The sequence below is a fragment of the Choristoneura fumiferana genome, chromosome Z (genome assembly GCF_025370935.1).
Source record: "Choristoneura fumiferana chromosome Z, NRCan_CFum_1, whole genome shotgun sequence".
Classification (NCBI taxonomy): Eukaryota; Metazoa; Arthropoda; class Insecta; order Lepidoptera; family Tortricidae; genus Choristoneura; species Choristoneura fumiferana.
The window spans coordinates 7,168,169-7,190,340 of record NC_133472.1 but is presented as its reverse complement, the minus strand read 5'-3'; the positions used below and the strand labels follow the sequence as shown (position 1 = coordinate 7,190,340).

Genomic DNA, 22,172 nt, shown 5'->3' with positions numbered 1-22,172 from the left:
CTATAGCAGTCGAGACTGCTGGGCCTCGGTGTTGTAATTTTTTCTTTAATTTTATACTGTAGTTTTTAAGTATTTTATTTGTAATTATTTATTTTGAAAAAATGACGTTCTGCCAAGTTTTTTGCGGCGCTGTCCTCTTGGCAATGATGGAATTTTCGAAAGCGCTGATAGCTTAAAAAATGACGCGTATAAGTGCCCATTGCGGCCTATTTACCGAATAAATGATTTGAATTATGAATTTGTCGAGGCAAAGCGTTTTATTAGGGATCTGGGGCGGCGACCCGCAGTCCGGTTCTAATTTGGTGCAGCATATATCTAGCGATTCAACGGGGCAATGCGGCAAGTATGTTTGGTGCGTTTGGTTCTGAATTGCATCGGTCCGGAGATAGCTTTGGGGTTTAGGTAATGAGTAATGACGAAGCATGTTGCGGATCTAGACTAGAATTTGTTTTGTTGACGAAGGTGGTTGCGGATATCGATTTGTTCAGATAGTTTATAAAAAAGTTAGCTATAAAGTTCATGAAACAACAACTTTACTTGGGCGTAGGAGGTTAAACCAGCGGTTCTTAACCTTTTCGGTTGGGCACGCAAAAGCCTTGTTATACGCCTCCAGGTAGCAAATTCCGCCAAAATCGTTAGAACCGTCTTTGAGATTCCCGATATAATAAATAAATATACAAGGATTGTTTATTCAAAGATATAATGACTGTGGATTCTCTAGGTCAAACTGATATTACTCTGTGCCTACTCAATCCTTCAGTAGTGCTCGGTACTAACAGTACAATGTCTTCGGCAGATCAACACCGGAAACCAGAGCGGTCGCCAGGGTAGCCGACGCCGAACAATCTGGTGGTAAGAAAGCAATACACACAGTAACTAACATTACAGTTGCAAAAACAAACAAAAAAATCACGTCTATTGTATGGGGGCCCCCCTTAAATATTTATTTTATTCTGTTTTTAGTATTTGTTGTTATAGCGGCCACAGTTACACATAATCTGTGAAAATGACAACTGTCTAACTATCATGGTTCATGAGATACAGTCTGATGACAGATGGACGGACTGCGAAGTCTTAGTAATAGGGTTTCCGTTTTTACCCTTTGGGTACGGAACCCTAAAAAGCTGTCCAGTTTTTGTATACATAAACAAGGGCTTAGTACACTTGCGTTTATGAAGGAGATGAAATTAAAGCATTCATCCCTTTCGCGCTCGCCTGCTGCTTGAAAAATGATACAGAGGTATTCTGCAATGTCCGAGACAAACTGAAGAGTGCTAGGCCCTCATATTTATGGCATTGTATTGTCAACCCTCTCCCTCAGCGGACAGTTGGGTGGAGAGCGACAAAGACAAGACAGTTGTTCTTGATTCTTCAGCAACGGCAGCCATCATAGCAGCCGAAGAGACGGTGGTGCTCTCGGACGTAGTGAACGACAACGCGGCGCTTCTCACCGCCATATGCAAGCACATCGTGAAACACTGGTAAGTACCAAATTAGTCAGCTTCTTTGCACTATAGCAATATTCAGCTGTTAAATGTGACCACCTTGTGGCCACATTCGAGAATGACTGTTTACTTTGTGAGCATTTACCTGCTTATTAATTTAACATTCGCTAGAATGCTCATTACGAGTGAATACTCAAGTTTATCAGCACCTTAACATTGTTTAGGCTACGAATAAAAAGATTCCAAAAAACCAATCTTAATTTGATTGCTTTATAACGATATCTCTTGTCCGGGTGAGCGGTTAGTTCCAATGGAATGCCGAAAGTTTCTCGATGAGGGCTACGCTATAGATGTCGCTAGCGTTACTGCTTAAGTGGCTAAATAAGAAACAAACAAGCTGAGATATGTGGTGCATAGGGGAAATTCGTGTCTGTACCGTTGTCCAGCAGTGGTGTAGCGGTATAGCACGCGGCACGGAATGCCGAGGACCTGGGTTCGATTCCCAGTGCTGGTCTTATTTTTCTGGTTTTTCTGTGCATCTATATTTCAGTTTGTATTTTCAATTTAGGTTTTACGGGATGACCATAAAAGTAAAAATTTGGAATTGAAATAAAAAATACAAAAAGATTCCAAAAAACCAATCTTACGAATAAATAATAAGTCCGGAATTGTAACTGCGTTATAAAAATAGCCTTCCGTGTTCTAGCAGGCGGGGCTTAAAAGCGTGTTCTGTGCGTCATTTGATTGACATCTGACATTGCATCACGCGAGCAAACCAATTCCTGCTTTCTTTCAGAACTTTTTACCAATCAACAAGCACGTCTATTTGCAACCTCGAAAATGATTCGTATTTGAATCATTAGCTGTTTTGGTTTAAGGTATGGCCACTTTTTGTGTGGAATTTGTTCTGAGGCAGCGGCGGCCTTAGGGGGTGGCGAACAGGGCAATCGCCCGGGCCCTCGCTCTTGCAGGGGCCTCTCGCAACAACCCAAGAAAATATAGTTTTTTTCCAACTATATTTTCGCATCACATACGTTTCACGAAGGTCAAAAGGCCTCGCAAAGACCTGCCACCCGGAGACTCGCAATGGGTAAGGCCGCCGTTGTTCTGAGTTACACTTCCTGACTTATTATTTATTCTTAGTGTGTAGGTACTTTTTTTTTGTTGGTGTAATTAGTAATTGCAGGTTGCCCTGCACGGTGCTCATTCGATTTCGTTTAACTTGCAGCGACGAGCAAGTGTCGGAGCGCACGCTGCTCGCGCTGATATCTGTGTGCGGCGAGAGCGCGTGCGCGCCGCTGCTCATGCGCGAGATGTGCCGTCTCGCGGACGCGCACACCGGCGGCGACCACCGCCACCTGTTCCCCGCCGCTGTCGGCTGGCTCGCCTCCTGGTAACACACACACACGTTGTATAACACTTTGTACAGTCAGCTGATGCTGATAACAAAACCACCCAACCTACTACTACTTTGATGGAGTAGCTGGTTACTTTTGACTTTGTCGTTTTACAGCCACGTACTTAGCGCCATATAAGATTGACAAATGTGTTAATGTGACAGGGTAAAAAAGTAAACAGCTACTTTTGATGCTGACCGTACATCCTACTATATTGTATTTGAATCCAATTTATAAAAAGTGTAAACAAAGACGCCATTAACCCGACTACAGACATTTGGTGATGTGAGACTGTTTATTCAATTATAAAAGCAGTAACATTTTTTTAATTTTAAGGTAAGTAAATAAAAATAGCTTATCCAATCGAACAAGCATTATTCGATTTTTTAAATGTCAAATTTTCCACCATCTCTATGCTAGTCTATGGCAACTATAGATTATACACGTGTTTCATTCAAGAAATAACGTCAGATTTAGACAAAGATTTATCAAATGAAAATTAAATATTGAAATCAAGTGAATTTTGGTGAAAAAAGTGATTAGACGTTTAACTAGAGTTAAAAGACACGAATTATAGATAAATGTGTTATTGGTTCGGCCAGTGGATACAAGAGTTTTGATAAAATCGGTTTGTTTACACTATTTATAAATTGGATTGATATACAATATAGTCCCAAAGTAAGCAAAGCTTGTATATGAGTACTAGACAACAGATAAACATAAACAACAGATACGTGCTTAAATATATGAAACATCCAAGTCTAGAGAACAAATATTCGTATTTTTCATACAAATATCTGCCCGGTCCGGGGATCGAAACCAAGACCTTAAGCTTCATACCTATGACTATATATAACTATTTTCGCAGTGTCAACAAGCTGAGCAGTCCCGAAGTGCTGGAGAAGCTAGAAGAGGGCCAAGTGGACGAGTCACTGTCCCCGCAGATCGAATCAGCGTGCGTTCTGCTCTCGTATCTGGCGGACGCGCTGCATTCCATCAGCAACGCGCAGCCACCTAGTAAGTACCTGATAGACGCGCGAGCTAAAGCTGGATATACATATACCAACGTATCTCGGCAACTCATTTCACAGAAGAAACCTTCAGTCACAAATACCTAATAGCGTAAAAGCGAATGAAGTTTACTGTGGGGACTGTAACTTGGTAGAGCTTATTAATAGTTTACAAAGATAGTTCCAGCCGCTCAGGCTGTCGGGAGCAGTCTGTGTCCCGGCATGTATACCGCTGTCAATCGTCTTTTAAAGTCAAATTCTAGAATCATACAATATAAAAAAACTACCTTTATACATAATAAAGTCAATCTAGCCTGCCAGGTGGTCCGTTTCACCACCTGCCAGCGGTATACAGCCTAGTCCCTACATTACATTCCATCTCTACCAAGAAAAATGAATTAATATGGATGTCGACACTCTTGACAATTTAAATGAAGATTTATTTGAATAAATAAATAATGCTTGCGTATGATGCTGTCACTTTTTTTTTGTATGAGAAGCTGAATAATTAAATTATACTGAATGTAAATGATGAATGCTGCCTTTCCAAGTCAACGAAAAAAATTGCTTTCTTAAAAAGCTGCCCGCTATGTAACGATACTCACGATATTCCTCGCCGTCTAGAATGTAGACTCTAGATGGAGCCTAATACTTACCTATTTTTTCGCAGCATGGCGTTCTGTGAGCCCCACTTGGGAGGCGCCGTACGATCTTGGCTTCGATCTAGACTGCACCGACGAACAACAGGACGACGACGACACAAGCGCCGATGATTCTGTAAGTCGCGTCTTATATTTTAACTGACAAAAATCTGAAAGAGAAAGCAAAGCGTAAGCCACTGGAGCTAAAGACTTGGCCGACGTATACCTATTGTTACCCAAGCACTAGTTTATTTTAATAAGTTTCCATATCAATACTGTTTAGCAACTGACCACTAACAAAATTGGAGAACAAACAGCTGACGCTTTAATTGATTTTTTTATGCCAGGACGAAGACGCCATGCTTCAGTACAAGCTGTGTACTTTCACCGTGACCCAGCGCGAGTTCATGAACCAACACTGGTATCACTGCCACACCTGTAAGATGGTCGACGGCGTCGGAGTGTGCACCGTGTGCGCTCGTGTCTGCCACAGGGGCCACGACGTCTCGTACGCCAAGTTTGGGAACTTCTTCTGCGACTGCGGCGCCAAGCCCGACTCTAGGTAAAAACAGTTTAAAAATGTAATTTTGAATGTATTGTTTTGATGTTTGTGTGTATTTGTCATGTCGCAATAGGGAATATCGACGGATCTCTGCGTCAACCTCGAATATGAAAATTTACGAAATTCTTATAACCATTTTAGATACACATCCTAAAGAAGATATTCCTAAATCACCTTCCTAAAATTTCACATAAGAGGTTGAGTCAGAGACCTGTCGATATGCAGATATTTTTACGAGCTTTAGTTTGTTGCTTTTTTGGGTCAAATTTCGCAAGTTTATAGATAACTGTGACATCGTCTCTGTTTATTTTGGTGGTAACTGTGTCTAAACTACAATTTTGTTGCCAGCTGCCAAGCGCTGGTGAAGCGGTCAGTGACCCTGGGCGGTCGCTCCGGCGGCGCCGAGGAGGCCCCGCCCGCCCCGTCGCTCCGCCGCCGCCCTTCCAGCCCCATTCCGCCCGCGCTGCTCGCGCCCCCGCGTCGCCCGGTGCTAGCTTCCAACATACAAGGTCGGTGGATTTGAGATTTCTTGACTTTTCATCTTCGAAGACGAAGTACAGGTCGGTAAAAAGGAAATACATAAACCGGTCTATCCATTTTCCTTTTCAGACAAGTCAGTATTGGTAATTCTGAAACTGTAAGCCATGAAAAGATCTGAGGCGTTATTATTTAACGCACTCGGATACAGACCCGCGTTTATCTCACCTGATGAAAAGTACAGATGATGCCAAAGGATGTATCTCACTGTTCTGTAATGCCCAATCCAGACTCGCGAGGCTCCTCCTAGAGGCTCTCGGCCCGAGTTTTGTGAGCGGAGGCTGCCGGAGTGCTAGCCGTCCATACTCTCGATTCATTCAGTTGCCCGCTAAGTCCACTTTTCTTTCTCTTTTGATTCGCGCCCGAAAAACCTGCACAAAGCGGAGCGACAGTGAAGCGTGGCGAGGGAAGATGAGGGGACGCGAGCGCTTCGTCCTCACTCTCAAACTCGCTTTCCCTCTAGTAGAAGATCTGAACTTGAAAAAATCTGCAACGGCCTGATAATAGATTGAAATGTATTTTATAATAAATTTAGTATATTACAAATGGTTTTCTAAAAAATCAAAATATTTTAAAGATTTTTAATTAAATGCAGACAACCCTATATTAACGTGTTCACAATAAAACAACGATATTGTTGATATACAATTCGTTCTATTATCTAATCAAGTGAAAGTAAATGGCATCGACATAACTGTTTAAGTTTATACCTGGAAACCCAGTAGTTCGTCCAGGTAAACAGTAGCAAACCCAACGTCTATATATTCTTTAGGTTTTATACTTTAAGTCAATATAAAATTTTCTTATTATCTCGATTATGCAACAAAATTTCTTAAAAATCTTTTTTTTAATAATTAAAAATAGCCTGTCCAGGATTTTCTTAGCAAATCCATTTCTAATATATTTTCTAATGTACTAAATTTATTATAAAATACATTTCATTCTATTATCAAACCGGTGCAGATTTTTTCAAGTTCGGATCTTAGACCACTCCTGGAAAGTCTGGATAGGGCATAACAGCTTATGTCATACGTCACTTCCAGGCTGCCGGCAGTACCTGTCTACGTACCCGGGCTGGGGCGCGTGCATGGACCGCGTGCGCAAGTTGCTGGACTCTCTGTCGGGGCCGGTGCGCGCGGCGTGCGAGCGCGGCGCGGCGGTCGGCGCGCACGGCCGCGCGCAGCGGGCGCTCGCGCAGCTGCACCTGGGAGAGAAGCGGTTCCAGCACACTGACAACCTCATGTTGCCCACGCTGGGTGAGTCCCTCCAGGTCGCGCCAGCACCGCTCGACGTGCCAGGGCCGGGGCGCGTCCAGTGCCGGATTAAGACTGTTTAATACCCTAGCTAAGCAATCCACGCCTGTGGCACCCCGCACCACCCCATCCATAAATAGTCGTAACCAGCCTTAACTTTTATGTGCTAGCTGTTTTTTTTTTGGTGCCCCTAAGACGTGATGCCCTAAGCAACTGCTTACTATGCTTATGGGCTAATCCGGCACTGGGCGCGTGCATGGACCGCGTGCGCATACTCCTGGATTCTCTGTCTCTGTTGCGGTACATTACGAGGTCGTAAAGTAAACAAGTTTTAAATAGTCAAATGAGTACCACGACTTAATGCAACTTGCACATTTTTTTGCAGGTCTAAACCAGGCTTAAAAGTAGCCTGTGTTATTCCCGAGAAACAGTTCAAAATCTGTCTAGAGGTTTTAGCGTGAAGGAGTAACAAACACACTCCCACCAACATTAGAATTAATGCACAGAAAAACAAACAACGTTATTCAATAATATTCTTTGTAACAGGTTCCCAAGAAGGCGCATTCGAGAACGTACGGATGTCTTATACCGGCGAAAACGGACAGACGATTCGCCAGCTCATGTCCAATCACAAGCTGCGGCGCGTCGCCATGTGCTGTCTCGCTTCCCCGCAGGGCCGGCGGCAGCATCTGGCCGTGTCGCACGAGAAAGGTAATTTACTTTAACGATAATTATAAGAAACAGCCAGGTTTGTCGGCTGACATGGGGTTCGCTTCATAATCTCAGTATCTGTTATCATCTAAATCTTCACGGTTTATTATGTTGCGATTGTCATCACATTTCTCCGCCCTATACTCTTCCGACTGCTGGATATAGGCGTCCTGTTAGTCTGAGAGAGCTTTGGCTGTTAATACCCACCCACGGGGGCCCACGAGGGATTTGGAAGTTTCACACCCTTTTTTTATTCGCCAAAACACTCTTGGTGTACTTCAAATGTAATTTCGCATTTGAATTGGCCCAAGCCCTCTCATTCTAAGAGGAGGCATGATGCTGATGATATGAATTCCGAAAAACTCGAGATGTGTGAACACACTACCCTTTGCCTTAGAGGCCATACGTCAAACCAGTGATCTATCACGGCTTAATTATGTTTATTACCTTTTACTTGTGCATCGCAGGAAAGATTACCGTTCTCCAGCTATCTGCTCTCCTCAAGCAAGCGGACTCCTCGAAGCACAAGCTGACACTGACACGTCTCTCGTCCGCGCCCATCCCTTTCACGGTGATCACCCTGAGCGGGAACCCCTGGAATGAGGATCTGCTCGCCGTATGCGGTATCAAAGACTGCCATGTACTCACGTTCAATAGCGGAGGTAAGTAAGAAATAAGGCACTAAAGAGCTACGGTAAAATTATACCTGGCTGAAATTGTGGGATTTTTTTTTTCTTAATCGTGAAGCGGTCTCTATTACCACGGATCTATAGACGTTAGCCTAATTTTATTAGAAGCACAATGTTTGATGACCAATATTTGAAGAGACACCTATTGTAATAAAATTAAAAAAAAAATGTTTTTTACCACCAGTAATAATAAACGACCACCAAAATTAGACCGTAATTTTTATGTGAAATGATAATTATGTTAGCCTTAAAATTGACACTAAATGGTACTATTTATAACGAAAACGTTAGAAAAAAAACATGAAACAAGCTCTTGTCTGTGTCGTGGTCGTGATTAACCTAACCAAACATATATCAAAACCCCAGCGGACGGTTGCCAACGAACGCAACACGCAATAATTTGGTGTTCATGCAATAAATTTGGTGGCCTTTGTGAATAATTTGTTCTCTGAATACTTTTTCTGTGATCAGTGTGTTAGTTTTAGTCTGAAAGTCTGATTTGATTGTCGGCATTTTATTTATACATTCTCATTTATAGCCTGGCTTTAATTTAACCTTATGTCTTTAGGCAGGCATCGAGTCTTATTATGCACGTTTCCAAAACAGGTACAGTAGCAGATCACCTAGTAATCAGCACCGGCCTCGAAGCGAACAACTACATAATAAAGGCGCTGTGGTTGCCCGGCTCTCAGACGCAGCTCGCGCTCGTCACGTCGGACTTCGTCAAGATATTCGATCTCAGCAAGGACCTCAATAACCCGATACATCACTTCTTGGTGCCGAGCGGCAAGGTAAGGCGATGTTGGTTGTACTGAGGCTGGCCCGAACATGCGCCCGGCGTACGTTTTAAATGTTGACGACAGTGTTGTTGTTGAATTGAAAACTGTTTTAAAAATATGTGCAGTTTCTTTTTTGCTCTTGGTTCGAGCACTTACTGGACACAGCCAAGTCCCAAAAGCTGTCACCTGAGCTGTTTTACACTAGTGCAAGCAAACAATGAACATTGTCCACGACAATTATGTTCAAATACGCACTGCGTTTGTATTTTTTAATTTGACGATTAAATATTTCATTTCTAAATTATTCTTAGTTATTAAATAGTTGCACCAAAGTATTACTATTATTGAATATTTTTTATTACCTTCCATACAAATACTTGAAAATAGAGCAATATGACACAGTTAAATGATAAAGTGGCTAAAAGTGGCTCCGAAGCGGGTGGCGGTAACGTCTCGTGTGCTCTGCCTACCCCATTTGGGAATACAGGCGTGATGTTTATGTGTGTGCATTGGTCGTCTTACTCGTATGTCTTTCTCTGACAGCAGTTGTTCTTTAGATATAACTATAGTTTTCGATTTTATGAATGCAAATTAGTCGATAAGACTTGGGTCAGCCTCGACACATGTAATGTAATTAAGTAAATTGACTGATGTATTCTCTCTTCACCCAGGTATTTCAGGTATCTGTATCGGGTATCTGGGTTTGTCCAAATGGATCATTCTAATTATTCTATACCACTATCTGCAGTCTTCAATCTGTACAGTGCTATGGGCTGTTCTCCCGCCTGTCTGTTCCGAATCCAATTTGCTGAGCTTTTTAACCGACCTCAAAAATTAGGAGGATTTTGAAACATCCCAATTTGTAGTCTGCTTTCCAACTTACTGTTAATACTTGATTTTGTTAGGCTCAAATAGTGCTTGCGATGTGCACGTGTGTCAATCAGTTCACAACGGAAAGGAGAAGGAAATAAATACCTTTTTACGTTCCCAGGTGCGGGATGTGACGTTCGTCAATCAAGAGGGAGTGATGCACATGATATGTATGAGCTCAGCGGGCCACATGTACTGGCAGCCTACTAGCGAGGAGTCTCGGGCGTCGCTCGGGACCTTCTATATTACCAATACGCTGGAGGTGCTGCATCCGGAGATACAGGTGAGACTGGACCACTGAAAGCGTACAGTCACCATCACCAATATCCGACACAACAAAGCGCCGGTGACTGTACAATATAAAGATTCTGATTCGTGCGCAAATTTCTCATCAATGTTGGAGAACTAGGCTCTAATTTTGTCTTGACTGTACTTACTGGTTATGCTACTTTGAAATTAGGGCTGTAAGATGCTTCTTGTTTGCTCACGAGGCAAATCATTCAGTCAATACTAGGCTATTGATGTAGAGTACTACAAGCAAGGAACATGACATTTACTAAAAAAGATTAGCTTTTTTGATTAGCAAACACATTTGCGTTGCGTGCGTGTGTTTCTGAACGATTTTTTTCTGTCGCAGGATGTAGCGGGCATGGTTTGCGGCGGCGGAGTGTCCGTTTACTACTCTCACACGTTGAAAATGCTGTTCTTTTCATACGGCCATGGCAGAAGCTACCTGGCGCCGCTGAGTACTGTTGAAGATAGCGTAAAAGGTGAGGCACTTTAAAGTTTCCGAGCCGGTCAACATTGTATGGGTTAAAGAAAGGCCACTGAGCGGCCGGTACGCTCATTGTTCAGAGGTTAACAACAAACGTGTTCAGACAATAGATAACCACTGACTGACGACCTGAACTGATGACAGAATGAGAGCGAAACCGATGTCTAATAGCTTTAACTAGCTTTTGCCTGCGGCTTCGCCCGCGTGGAATTCGGTTAACGCGAGCTGTTACCTCGGGAACTGTGCATTTTTCCGGGATAAAAAGTAGCCTATGTCACTCTCGGGCCCATAAACTATCTCTGCCAAAAATCACGTCGATCCGTCGCTCCGTTTCGACGTGAAAGACGGACAAACATACAAACACACACACTTTCGCATTTATAATATTAGTATGTGGATTGAGTAGTTATTTTTATTAAAGTAAATGCATTTGTTAAGGGAAAATATATTGGAATAAAGGCAAATCAACAATCAAAGAATAACAAGTCATAGCAACCGTACACAGATATAAAACACAGACTTCTATAAAGACACTAGAAGACTCTTTTACTGGAAGTACTTTAACATTTCCTTGCCTTTTTCAAGCCAAACTGTTCACAAAGCTTAATCAATTTTGGCTTGTACAGAGGCTTCGTGAATATATCAGCCAATTGTTCTGCTGTCGGTACTTGTTCAATGACTACATCATTTTCAGATATACACTGTCTGACATAGAAGTGTTTTATTTTAATATGTTTAGTCTTTCGATGCTGTACCGATGGAGGGTTGTATGCCAGTTTAATTGCTGATTCATTATCAATTCGCAAAGTAGGCGTGTCATATTTACTTTTAGATCTTGTAACAACCTTTTCAGCCAAATAATCTCTCGACTTGCTTCACTGGCCGCTACTATCTCCGCTTCGGTAGACGACAGTGCAACCGTGGTTTGCTTGGAGCTTCGCCAGGATATGGCCGATCCAGCATACAGGCATAACACTCCGCTCGTAGAGCATCCGCTTGTATCGTCACCACCGTGATCTGCATCACTGTAGCATACAAGACGACTTTCGCCTTTTTTATACTCGAGTCCTGTATCGACAGTTCCTCTTAAGTATCTAAAGATTCTCTTTACTTGTTGTATATTATTTTTGGTAGGGTTATCTAGGCTTCTTGATACCACCCCAACTGCATATGCTATATCTGGTCTCGTTGCAACCATAAGATAAGCTAGAGATCCAACAGCTTGTCGGTATGGAAAATTTGACTGTTGATCAGGACATTCGTCTTTCTCTATTTCCTTTTCGCATTTTATAATGGGTGTCCCAACAGCTTTGCAGTTACTCATCCCGAACTTGTCTAGCAATTTTTGAGTGTAAGCAGCTTGATGAACCTTAATACATTCATTGTTTTGTTCTATTTCGAGCCCAAGGAAGTAAGATGGAATTTTTGTCGTTATTTTAAATCGACCTTTCAATTCATTTTGTATGAAATCATCTGCTTCTTTCTCATCTGATGCAGCCAACAGACCGTCATCAACATAGAGCCCAATTAGTATCTTATTATGTCCACGTTCTCGGACATAGACACAGGGATCAGCTTCACTCTGGATAAAACCAGATTCTATAAGAAAATCATGAATGCACTCATTCCAGCATTTAGGTGCCTGTTTAAGTCCATATAGGCTTCTTTTCAGCTTGCATACTCGGCCAGTTCTGTCATCAAAGCCGTCTGGTTGTCGCATATAAATTTCTTCTTTGACGGTACCGTATAGAAAAGCTGTAGAAACGTCAAACTGTCTAAGCGCTAATCCTTCATTTGCAGCAATGCTTAACAGAAGTCTTATTGTACTCATTTTCGCAACTGGACTAAATGTCTGGTCATAGTCAATACCTTTCTTTTGATTGTAGCCAACAGCAACTAAACGTGCTTTGTACTTGTCGACTGTACCATCAGGATTTCTTTTAATTTTAAATATCCATTTGCAAGGTAGTGCTTTCCGATTCTTAGGCAGGTTAGTTAATTCCCACGTCTGATTTTCTTAAGGGATTGTATTTCTTTGTCCATCGCTTCGATCCATTTATCTTTTTCAGGATTGTGTAAAACTTCTCGATATGAAGATGGTTCAGGAATGGATATAGCCTCGTTAATGAACTGCTCGAAACTAAATCTTTGTGGAGGTTTAATCCGGCTTCGATCACGTAGTTGACGCTCGCCATGCACTGGCAAGTCTACGTTTTGTCGTGTCATAACATTGGGATCTATATTATTTTCAACTGTCTCGTCTTCTTCAAATGACTCATACTCTTCAACACTATCGTTTGTCTCTGATTGTGCTTGTGGATGATGTTCTTCATAAAAAGTTGGAGAACTCGTTGAAGGAACAGGTAGCTCGTAGATATTTGTATCAGGTTCAGGTATTTTTGAAGTTGTATCAGTCTTCTTTTTGTCTAGCAAAGATATCTCATCAACAACAATATCTCGTGATCTGATCAATTTGAGATTCTTCACATCAAATACTCGATATCCTTCATCACCATCATATCCGATAAGTATCCCTCTTTCAGCCTTCCTGTCTAGCTTACTTGATCTCTTTTCTTTTGGAACATGTACGTAGCAATGACTACCAATAATTTTCAAGTGATTTATTTTTGGCTTTTTACCGTACCAAAGTTCGTGCGGTGACTTTCCTTCTATTGGAGTAGGTCCCGTTCTATTCAGTATGTAGACTGAAGCTTTGGATATCTCAGCCCATAAACCTTTCGGTATCTCATCATGAGCATGCATTAGTGCTCTTGTCATTTCTACTACCGTACGATTTTCGCGTTCAGAAGAACCGTTCTGTTGAGGTGTATAAGGCATCGTAAATCTTTGTCTTACCCCGAATTGTCTCAAAGTATTTCGTACTTGTTCGTTGTCGAACTCTCCTCCATTATCGGTGAGTAGCTCCTGTACGACGTGTCCGCAAGTTTTAGCTTCAGCAAGAAAGTCTTTCAAGCATGCGTGAACTTCAGACTTGTGTCTCAGAAAGTAGATCCATCGATATTTTGAGTAGTTGTCTTTAAACAGAACGTAGTATCTACACTTTGAAATCGAGTATGGGAATGGTCCACATACGTCTGCGCTAATTTGTTCTCCAGATTTTGTAGCTCTTGGTCTCTCTCCGAACTTTTGCCTATGTGTCTTGCCAAAGACGCAGCCTTCACAGATATCTGTGGAACTTGAGTCTAGACTCACTCCTAGTTCTCTTTGTATCAGTTTTGCTACATGTCTCTTATTCTGGTGTCCTAGGCGTTCATGGTAGAGTTGAAGATTTTGTGACGTTGTCAATTGGTTAATCTCAAGTTCTGGCATAAGTGTTTTGACATTAAGTTTGTATAAACCGCCATACTTGTCACGATTTCCGATTAAAACAACTTTGCCATCAATACTTATGTTGCATGACTGAGCATTTGACTGAAAGATGCTGTTCTTTAGCGTATCTTGCGCGGCTAGCACAGAAAATAAATTTCTCTTAATGCTTGGAACGTACCATACGTCTTTTTAAAGTTATTAACTCCTTATGACCTTTTATGTCAGCTTCAATTTGAATAGAACCTTTTCCTATGCATTCGATCACCTCTCCGTTCGCCGTCAATACATTACGCGATTCTCCGAAGTTTTCAAAAGATTGGAATATGCCTCTTCTATTTGTAAAGTGACTGGTCGCACCGTTATCGACATACCAAGTGTCTTTATCAGTGGTTTGATTGTCGCATGCTAAAGCCAGGCCTGTCAACATCGCAATATTCGCAGCTTGCTTGGGAGGCTTAGGAGGTCTGCCATCCGCAATCCACTTCTGACATGATGTGACCTTGTGGAATCCCTCTCTACAATAATTGCATTTTCCTTTTCTTAAATTTATCCTTACTTTTTCCTTTAGATCTCAGTACTAATGCTTCTTCGATGTTGTCCTTACATCCACTCGTTAAAGCTCTTTCGTGCGCACACAACTGAGTCGTCAAATTTTCGATATTTCGATCACTCTTATTCATCAACAACCAGCTAGACTTAAAGTTAAAATATTTATCTGGAAGGGTATCCAAGATTTTGCAAATTAAAAGCATTTCCGGGAGTTCATTTCCATCAATTTCCTTGTTTAAGTCGTACCATATGTTTTTAAGTGTCGAGATGTGACTTGCCATATCATTATCTTCAAGTTGAAAGCGGAAAAACCTCATGCAAAGTTCATAGCTTCGATCTTCCTTTGCCCCATCATAAAGACGATGTAGCTCTGTCCACATATCTTTCGACGTTCCACATCGAATTACCTTGTTTAAGGTTTCTTCGGTCATGTTGGTCGTAAGGATAAGCAATGCATGACTGTCGAGACTTTGGTACTTGTCCGAATCAGTCTTATATTTTAACAATTCCTCAGATGACGCCTTCGCCGCAGGCGGATCAGGCTTTGTCGCTATACCTTGGATTATATCTAGCGTACCTGGTATGCTCCGCAATAGCAACGAAACTTTGTATTTCCAGGTTTGCCAGTTGGTACTACCTTCGAGTCGTCCAATCTCGAATTTAATGTTTGAACCCATTTTCGTTCGATTTGATTGTTCCGCACTCTTTGAAAAAATAGACCGTTATCCGGTTTAAGCTTCAAATCTTATTTTTGCGCTCTGCTACCATATTAAAGTAAATGCATTTGTTAAGGGAAAATATATTGGAATAAAGGCAAATCAACAATCAAAGAATAACAAGTCATAGCAACCGTACACAGATATAAAACACAGACTTCTATAAAGACACTAGAAGACTCTTTTACTGGAAGTACTTTAACAATTTTAACTTTTGTAAACTACCCAAAAAAAAATAGAGGCCACGGAGTTTCATTGGTGAAACAAAACCAGTAATCCATACTAATATTATAAATGCGAAAGTGTGTGTGTTTGTATGTTTGTCCGTCTTTCACGTCGAAACAGTCTACTTTTTATCCCGAAAAAATGCACAGTTCCCGAGGGAACCGCGCGCGACAACCGAATTCCACGCGGCGAAGCCGCGGGCAAAAGCTAGTTCTTTATAAAATTCCCTGTCTTGAAAATGCTTTTATTAATTCATGATATGATAACACTGTACAAATAATCAACGTATTATTTTTAAATCTATTCAAATAAAAACGCAAATGTATTTTTTTTTCATTTTACGCCCTTAAATTATTTTGACTTTGACATTTGTGACTAGGGGAGGAGGGTTTGTCAACTTTTAAGTAAATATTGTTACCGAATATCCCACCCCTATTAACGACACGGAGTTCGGTCTGTCGCCAGGCACAGCCCTCATCCCGCAGTCGCTGGCCACTCCGCCGAAGGAGGGCGGCCGCGGCGGCGGCAAGCAGGGCGGCGTGCAGGCACTCTGCCAGTGGGCGGAGGTGCCCGGCCACCCCGGCGTCGTCACCGCGGTGCTGCAGGCGTCGAACAACCCCGTCGTGCTGATGCTCACGCCTAACAATATCTACGTGCAGGAGATCAAGGTCGGTTGCTGCTAAATTACACACACACATACATGCACACACACACTCACTCACTAAACATGCGAGCACACATATTTATTTGAATTTGTATCTATGGCTTATATTTAATGCGTAACCACATTTTTTTTTTATCACGAACTTTGTATCCTTCACTCACTCACTCACTCTACATCATAAAATTATGTACAAAACATAATATTAATTACGATTCTCCTATCTACCTACTTTTGTCAACCGCACTCGCAGAGGGCCAAGATACAGGCTTAGCCTAGTTTGGCGTCTGACGGATTACTAAGTTGTATATACTGTTATCTCTTTTGGTGAAATAAATTATTTTGTATTTGTATTTTTGTATTTGAAATTGCAATTCGGTATTTGGCCGTTTTATATGCGTTTTATAAATTAAAACTTCACAATGGCTGTTATCGAATAGAGGAACAATTTTTAAGCTATCTTTACAAATAACAAAGTTATAAAGGTTTGAAAGTCAAGATTGGACAGAGAAAGACATATTTGTATGTGACCTCACACGCAAGTAGCGTCATACTTGCTGCATAGAGAAAAGCGTTTGAGAAAGAGACAGGTATATATATTTTTCAAAAATCATTATCATTATAAATCCAATTTTCAACAGATTTAAGTTTTCTCTTTGCTAAACACTGTCTGTATATCTATATTTTCATGATAATATATTATTAAGACATCTGCAATGCCCCAGGTGTTGCAGGTGTCTATGGGCGGTGGTGATCTCTTACCATGAGGAGACCCATTTGCTCGTTTGCCAACCAGTCGAATAATAAATTGTTTATTACCTGTGTTTGTTGAAAAAAAAAAACAGTCGGGTGGCCTAGTCGGACCTATGGCCTCTCAAGCAAAGGATCATGTGTTCAAACTCAGGTTTGCACCTCGTGAGTTTTTTCGATGTCATTACGCCCTTTAATTTCGGCAAAAACACTGTTATTTTTTTTTCATTCACTCCAATTTCTTTTATTTGTACCACTGCCACGACTGCTACTAAATGAGATTAAGAAATCAGCTTCCAAGACCAAGATCATTCCTGCAAGCAGCCATCTTGACCCTGCGACGCGGCGACTTGACGCTACTTTTTTGAGTCGCGGGAAATTCAAAATCACATTCAAAATGGGGTCACGTGACCAGATTTATCGCTGCAAACGAGCGACGAGCGACTGCATGTGGCCGCACCTTTACATAACCGCCTCCTCACGAGTGTAAACATCCACAGGTGGTCCCAGCCAAGGCGAAAATCACCGACATGGTTGCCGTGCGACACTGGTGCGGCGGTGGCGGCGAACAGAAGACCACACTCATACTGCTCTGCGAGGATGGCAGTCTGCGGATGTATGCCGCTAGCCCCGAACACACAGGGTACTTGAACCTTAAGTACAAGTTTAGAGTGTATAGGCTGTTACTGAACCAGCATCTCACACCTTTGGCTTGGCCTCATCTGTAAAAAAAAGTAAGGTTACAAAACAACAGGGTCGGACTCGGAAATTATTAAGAAAGTAATTCATTGATAATTATCGGATAATTATCCTGTTATTATTTAACAATATAACTGATTGGATACTCACAAATGACGTGATGTCAAAAAAAGCGACGCACTATTTTACCCGTGTTGGGATACGCATTATAGACTTTACGCATAATATCATACAAAGGATTAAATTTTATTTCAGTCCGTACTTAACGCGTTAATTATCTTCATAATTATCCCGGAAACCCTGAAATTGAGTCTCGCGAGCGAAGCTTCTACTACGACCGTTCTGTCAAGGTCTAGCAAAAACTTATTTGTGCGTCACTTTTTTTTTAGGCATTAGTCTATAGGTACAGTTAACCTTGTAACGCAATAGTAAATATTGTATTTGTCTATAACAATACATATCAAATTACGTAAATGATCATGATCATGGCCTAGGAATCAAACTGTTTGATTGTACGTAAAAAATGCTTAAGTTCGTTTATGTACCTGTAGATATTGGCTTTCGCCGACGATTCAGCCGACACATGCGCCGCGCCGCCGCCCGCGCGCTCTCACTCACACTAAGGGGAAAACGCAGCAGGTAAAGTGAACGAAATGTTGTACCACCTGTTGTAAATTAGTAGTTCCTTCTTTTTATAAAAAAGGTTGCCTGGAAGAGCCGCTCTTAAGCGATAAGGCCGCCTATTGCTTACCTTGTAATTTTTTCTCTGTGTATCTGTTTTCTGTATCGCTTATTAATTCTGGTGTACAATAAAGAGTCTTTGTATTGTATTGTATTGTCGAATTTCACTCGAAACTTACGTCCCTGCTCTGTGATTGGTCAAATTTCGACCAAAAAATCTTGTCCCAAAAATAATTTAAGACTCCTAATCGATGTTTACCATTAAAGCATGATTGGATAGTCTTTAAATTAATTACAATTAACTACAATAAAGTACAGCCTCTTCAAAAACGTGTCTTTACATTTTTTGAGTGTTGTGGCGCTCCATGGAAGAGGCCTATGTCCAGCAGCAGACTGCTGTAGGCTGATGATGATGATATTTTTTTAGCAAATCAAATCATTATATTTCTTACTTCTTCATTTGAACGACTCTAGTGAGTCATTACTCACTAAAACATTCACCAAGATAAAGCCCTGTGATTTATTTTAGGTGGCCTCTAAATCTAACGCCAGCGGCTCGCCGCAGTTCCCCATTGACTTCTTCGAGCATTGCGTCGCAATGTCCGACGTCGAATACGGCGGCAAAGACCTACTACAGGTCTACAACACAGCTCAGATCAAGCATCGACTTAATACTACCGGTGAGTACCAAATAAGGCCAGAGGCGATTTAGCGACCACTTGCGTTGAGTTGGAAACTGAACCTTATTAATTTCAGAATACGTCACAATTTCCAGTGTAATTATTGAAAATACGACTAGCTTTAGAAATATTCTTTGTCACGTGTGTATTCGATAGTTGCTGTTAATTCTGTGGTAGTATGCTACGATAAATGGGGCCTTATTAAGGGTTAAGCTGCATTCACATTTATTTGTCGTGTTGTGTTGTGAGCTGTGATGCTGTCTCTGTCTCTCTATAGCTTTGATGTTTTTTTTTTATTATTTGACTGGATGGCAAACGAGCAAGTGGGTCTCCTGATGGTAAGAGATTACCACCGTCCATAGACGCCTGCAACACCAGGGGGATTGCAGATGCGTTGCCAACCTAGAGGCCTAAGATGGGATACCTCAAGTGCCAGTAATTTCACCGGCTGTCTTACTCTCCACGCCGAAACACAACAGTGCAAGCACTGCTATTTCACGGCAGGATTAGCGAGCAAGATGGTGGAAGCAATCCGGGCGGACCTTGCATAAGGTCCTACCACCTGCATGTGATGTGACACAACACAAGCCGTTACAACACACTGCATCAGATAAATGTGAACGCAACCATATAAAATGTATGAAACCGATACCGTTCTGATGCGTCACGACACAACACGACAGGTAAATGTGAACGTGGCTTTACAGATGTGGTCTATAATCGTTATATCCATCGTATTTTATTGGGAATGTTCGTATTTACCGTGCTCTCTCAGTTAGTTTCAGTACCCGTCGTCCAGCCGTACATTTTGCATTTTGACATTTGACACCAAACAATAAAGTTCCATAGGGGTGACACTCTTTCCGGGCCCGGATAATACCGACATGGAGATACCGAACCTGTTTTTCGTGTATGTACACGCCCATAGGAGCTCAATGGATATTAAAATGTCACTCATTTAATACAGTAATTGATTGACACTTCGGGTGCTGTCGTTTTGATTGTGATCCGACTTTTCCCGAAGGAAGACCATTGTGCACTGTGAGTTGTGGATAACGCCCATTTTCGAGGCTTAAAGACTCGAGCCCTTAAGACTCCACAGTCTTAAAGACTCGACTATATTTACGCGTATTCGACTTATTTTACGCGTATGGATGCAAGAAACCGTTTTTGCGGCCTTTGAGACGTTAAGCCTCGAGAGTCTTTAGGGTTCGAGTCTTTAAGCCTTGAAATGAGCGTTTTTCACAACACAATTTTTTTAAAAAAATATTTAAATAAAAAATGCAGATACATTGTACTGTGGGGCGGAGGCTTAAAGGAGACAATTAAACAGCACAAGCGTTGCGTAAAGACTGAATGTATTAATTGAAACACCTTAGTTATAAGTACATTATTAATATTAATATGTAAAACTATACTCCTTACATCTCCCTTCTTATAGAAAAAAAAAGATTACTTACTAGTTTTTTTTTAATTATTATTATTATTTATTAATAAAATGGTTTAGTTCTGTTTAAACCCATCCTAGTACATAAGAATAGAACATTCTTATGTACTAGGATGGGTTTCCCATCAATTTCCACCTCTACATTAGGTGATTCATCTTTTATGACCCTGTATGGTCCTAAATAAAGATAATCTAACTTATTTGCCACTTCATTTTTTATCAATACCTTATCGTTAGCATTATACATTACTGGTTTTTTTTTCAAGTCATAAGGTCATGGAGATCCTGGCAGGATCGCCATGTGGGGCGGAGGCTTAAAGGAGACAATTAAACAGCACAAGCGTTGCGTAAAGACTGAATGTATTAATTGAAACACCTTAGTTATAAGTACATTACTAATATTAATATGTAAAACTATACTCCTTACAGTACCTTAAATTAAATGTTCGCCAAACTGTGAGACAGCTTGTTGGCGTTGCGCTCAATCAAATCTTAAACTACGATAAGTTAGGTACTTTACACTAAGATAAAAAAAAATACCAATACGGCATACGATAACTACAAACTTTTATGTATATTTTGCTCAATAGAAATTGCAGACAATGTAAACAAACCCATTATACCTTCATACATATATGTTAGATGTTATTTTCTGTACTGAATATTTAACACTTTTTTTCGCAGGTCTTTACGTAGTGTCCACGAAAATGACTGGATTCTCGCTAGAGATCATCAATTCTGATCCCAATATGGTCATCTGCGGAATTCGAGTGCTGCTCGGCAGTCAAGACGTGGCTAGGACGCCCACTTATATTGAAGTAAGTGGTTTGAATTCTGTTCAATATCAATTTTAACGTAGCAGTATCATAAAATCCATAGCTAATTTGTAAACCCGTCGTTATAAAAAGAGTTAAAATGACCGAAACCGAACCGACCGACCGAACTTTGTCTTCCTTTTTCTGTACCAGAGTCACCAGCGTGCATAAGTTTGTCAATACGTTTGCTGCCTAGACATGTGGTAGTCGCTTCGAAGCGTTTCAATTTATTTCGATAAGCTATTATTAATATTGTTAAGTTCAAAGCCATAATGTTATATAAAATCCCGGAAAACGTCCACTGAACAGAGGCCTCCCTCTTAGAACGCCACAAAGAATGACAACTCGCCTCTCGCCCTCAACTCTAGCGATATCATCAGTCTAACTACAGTACTTTCATTATAGCATGGTGCGGGTGACAGCTGTCAATATCACAGACTATAGAGTGAAAGTGTCGAAACTTAGTCGATAAAACTAATAATTTTAAATCTTACTCATAATTAATGTCATCATTAATCCGGTTATTACGTTAATTTTGATGAGGATATTAGTGAAATTCTTGGTTAGATTCATTGCCACTTAAGTAAGTCTAAACCGAGTTTGCAAGAATGTTCGTTACTTGCCAATAATTAAGTACTGATATAACTCAAGATCCATTAGGTCCCATCACTAATCGAGTCTTTGGTGTTACGTTACTTGCATATTACGTTTCTTCACTTAATTCTGCTTTGAATATTATTAATTTATTATAAAAATCTGATAGCTTAAATTTATTTCATATAACATAGTTCTTTATGTTCAAATATTGTACGCCAGTCATATCCAGGCTACAACTGAAATATACTTCCATATGTTAAGACCGCAGCAACTTTTTTTGAGTAAAACGTAACGGTGCATCAAGTATCACCCGCACCATGCTAGAATGAAAGTACTGTAATGGGAGGTCTGCC

At 41.0% G+C, this 22,172-nt stretch overlaps 1 protein-coding gene across 1 annotated transcript in view; it reads left to right on the top strand.

The window, feature by feature from the left end:
- The window catches only part of LOC141440747 (E3 ubiquitin-protein ligase UBR4-like), a 102,751-nt gene that overhangs the window by 34,732 nt on the left and 45,847 nt on the right, over positions 1–22,172 (top strand). The window contains 18 exon segments of the mRNA XM_074105296.1: positions 797–852; positions 1,322–1,481; positions 2,674–2,838; positions 3,711–3,859; positions 4,523–4,629; positions 4,841–5,055; positions 5,404–5,564; positions 6,636–6,848; positions 7,392–7,556; positions 8,024–8,218; positions 8,852–9,036; positions 10,016–10,177; positions 10,532–10,664; positions 15,955–16,157; positions 17,401–17,543; positions 18,151–18,238; positions 18,810–18,960; positions 21,092–21,225. Coding sequence (XP_073961397.1) covers positions 797–852; positions 1,322–1,481; positions 2,674–2,838; positions 3,711–3,859; positions 4,523–4,629; positions 4,841–5,055; positions 5,404–5,564; positions 6,636–6,848; positions 7,392–7,556; positions 8,024–8,218; positions 8,852–9,036; positions 10,016–10,177; positions 10,532–10,664; positions 15,955–16,157; positions 17,401–17,543; positions 18,151–18,238; positions 18,810–18,960; positions 21,092–21,225 — 2,785 coding nt within the window.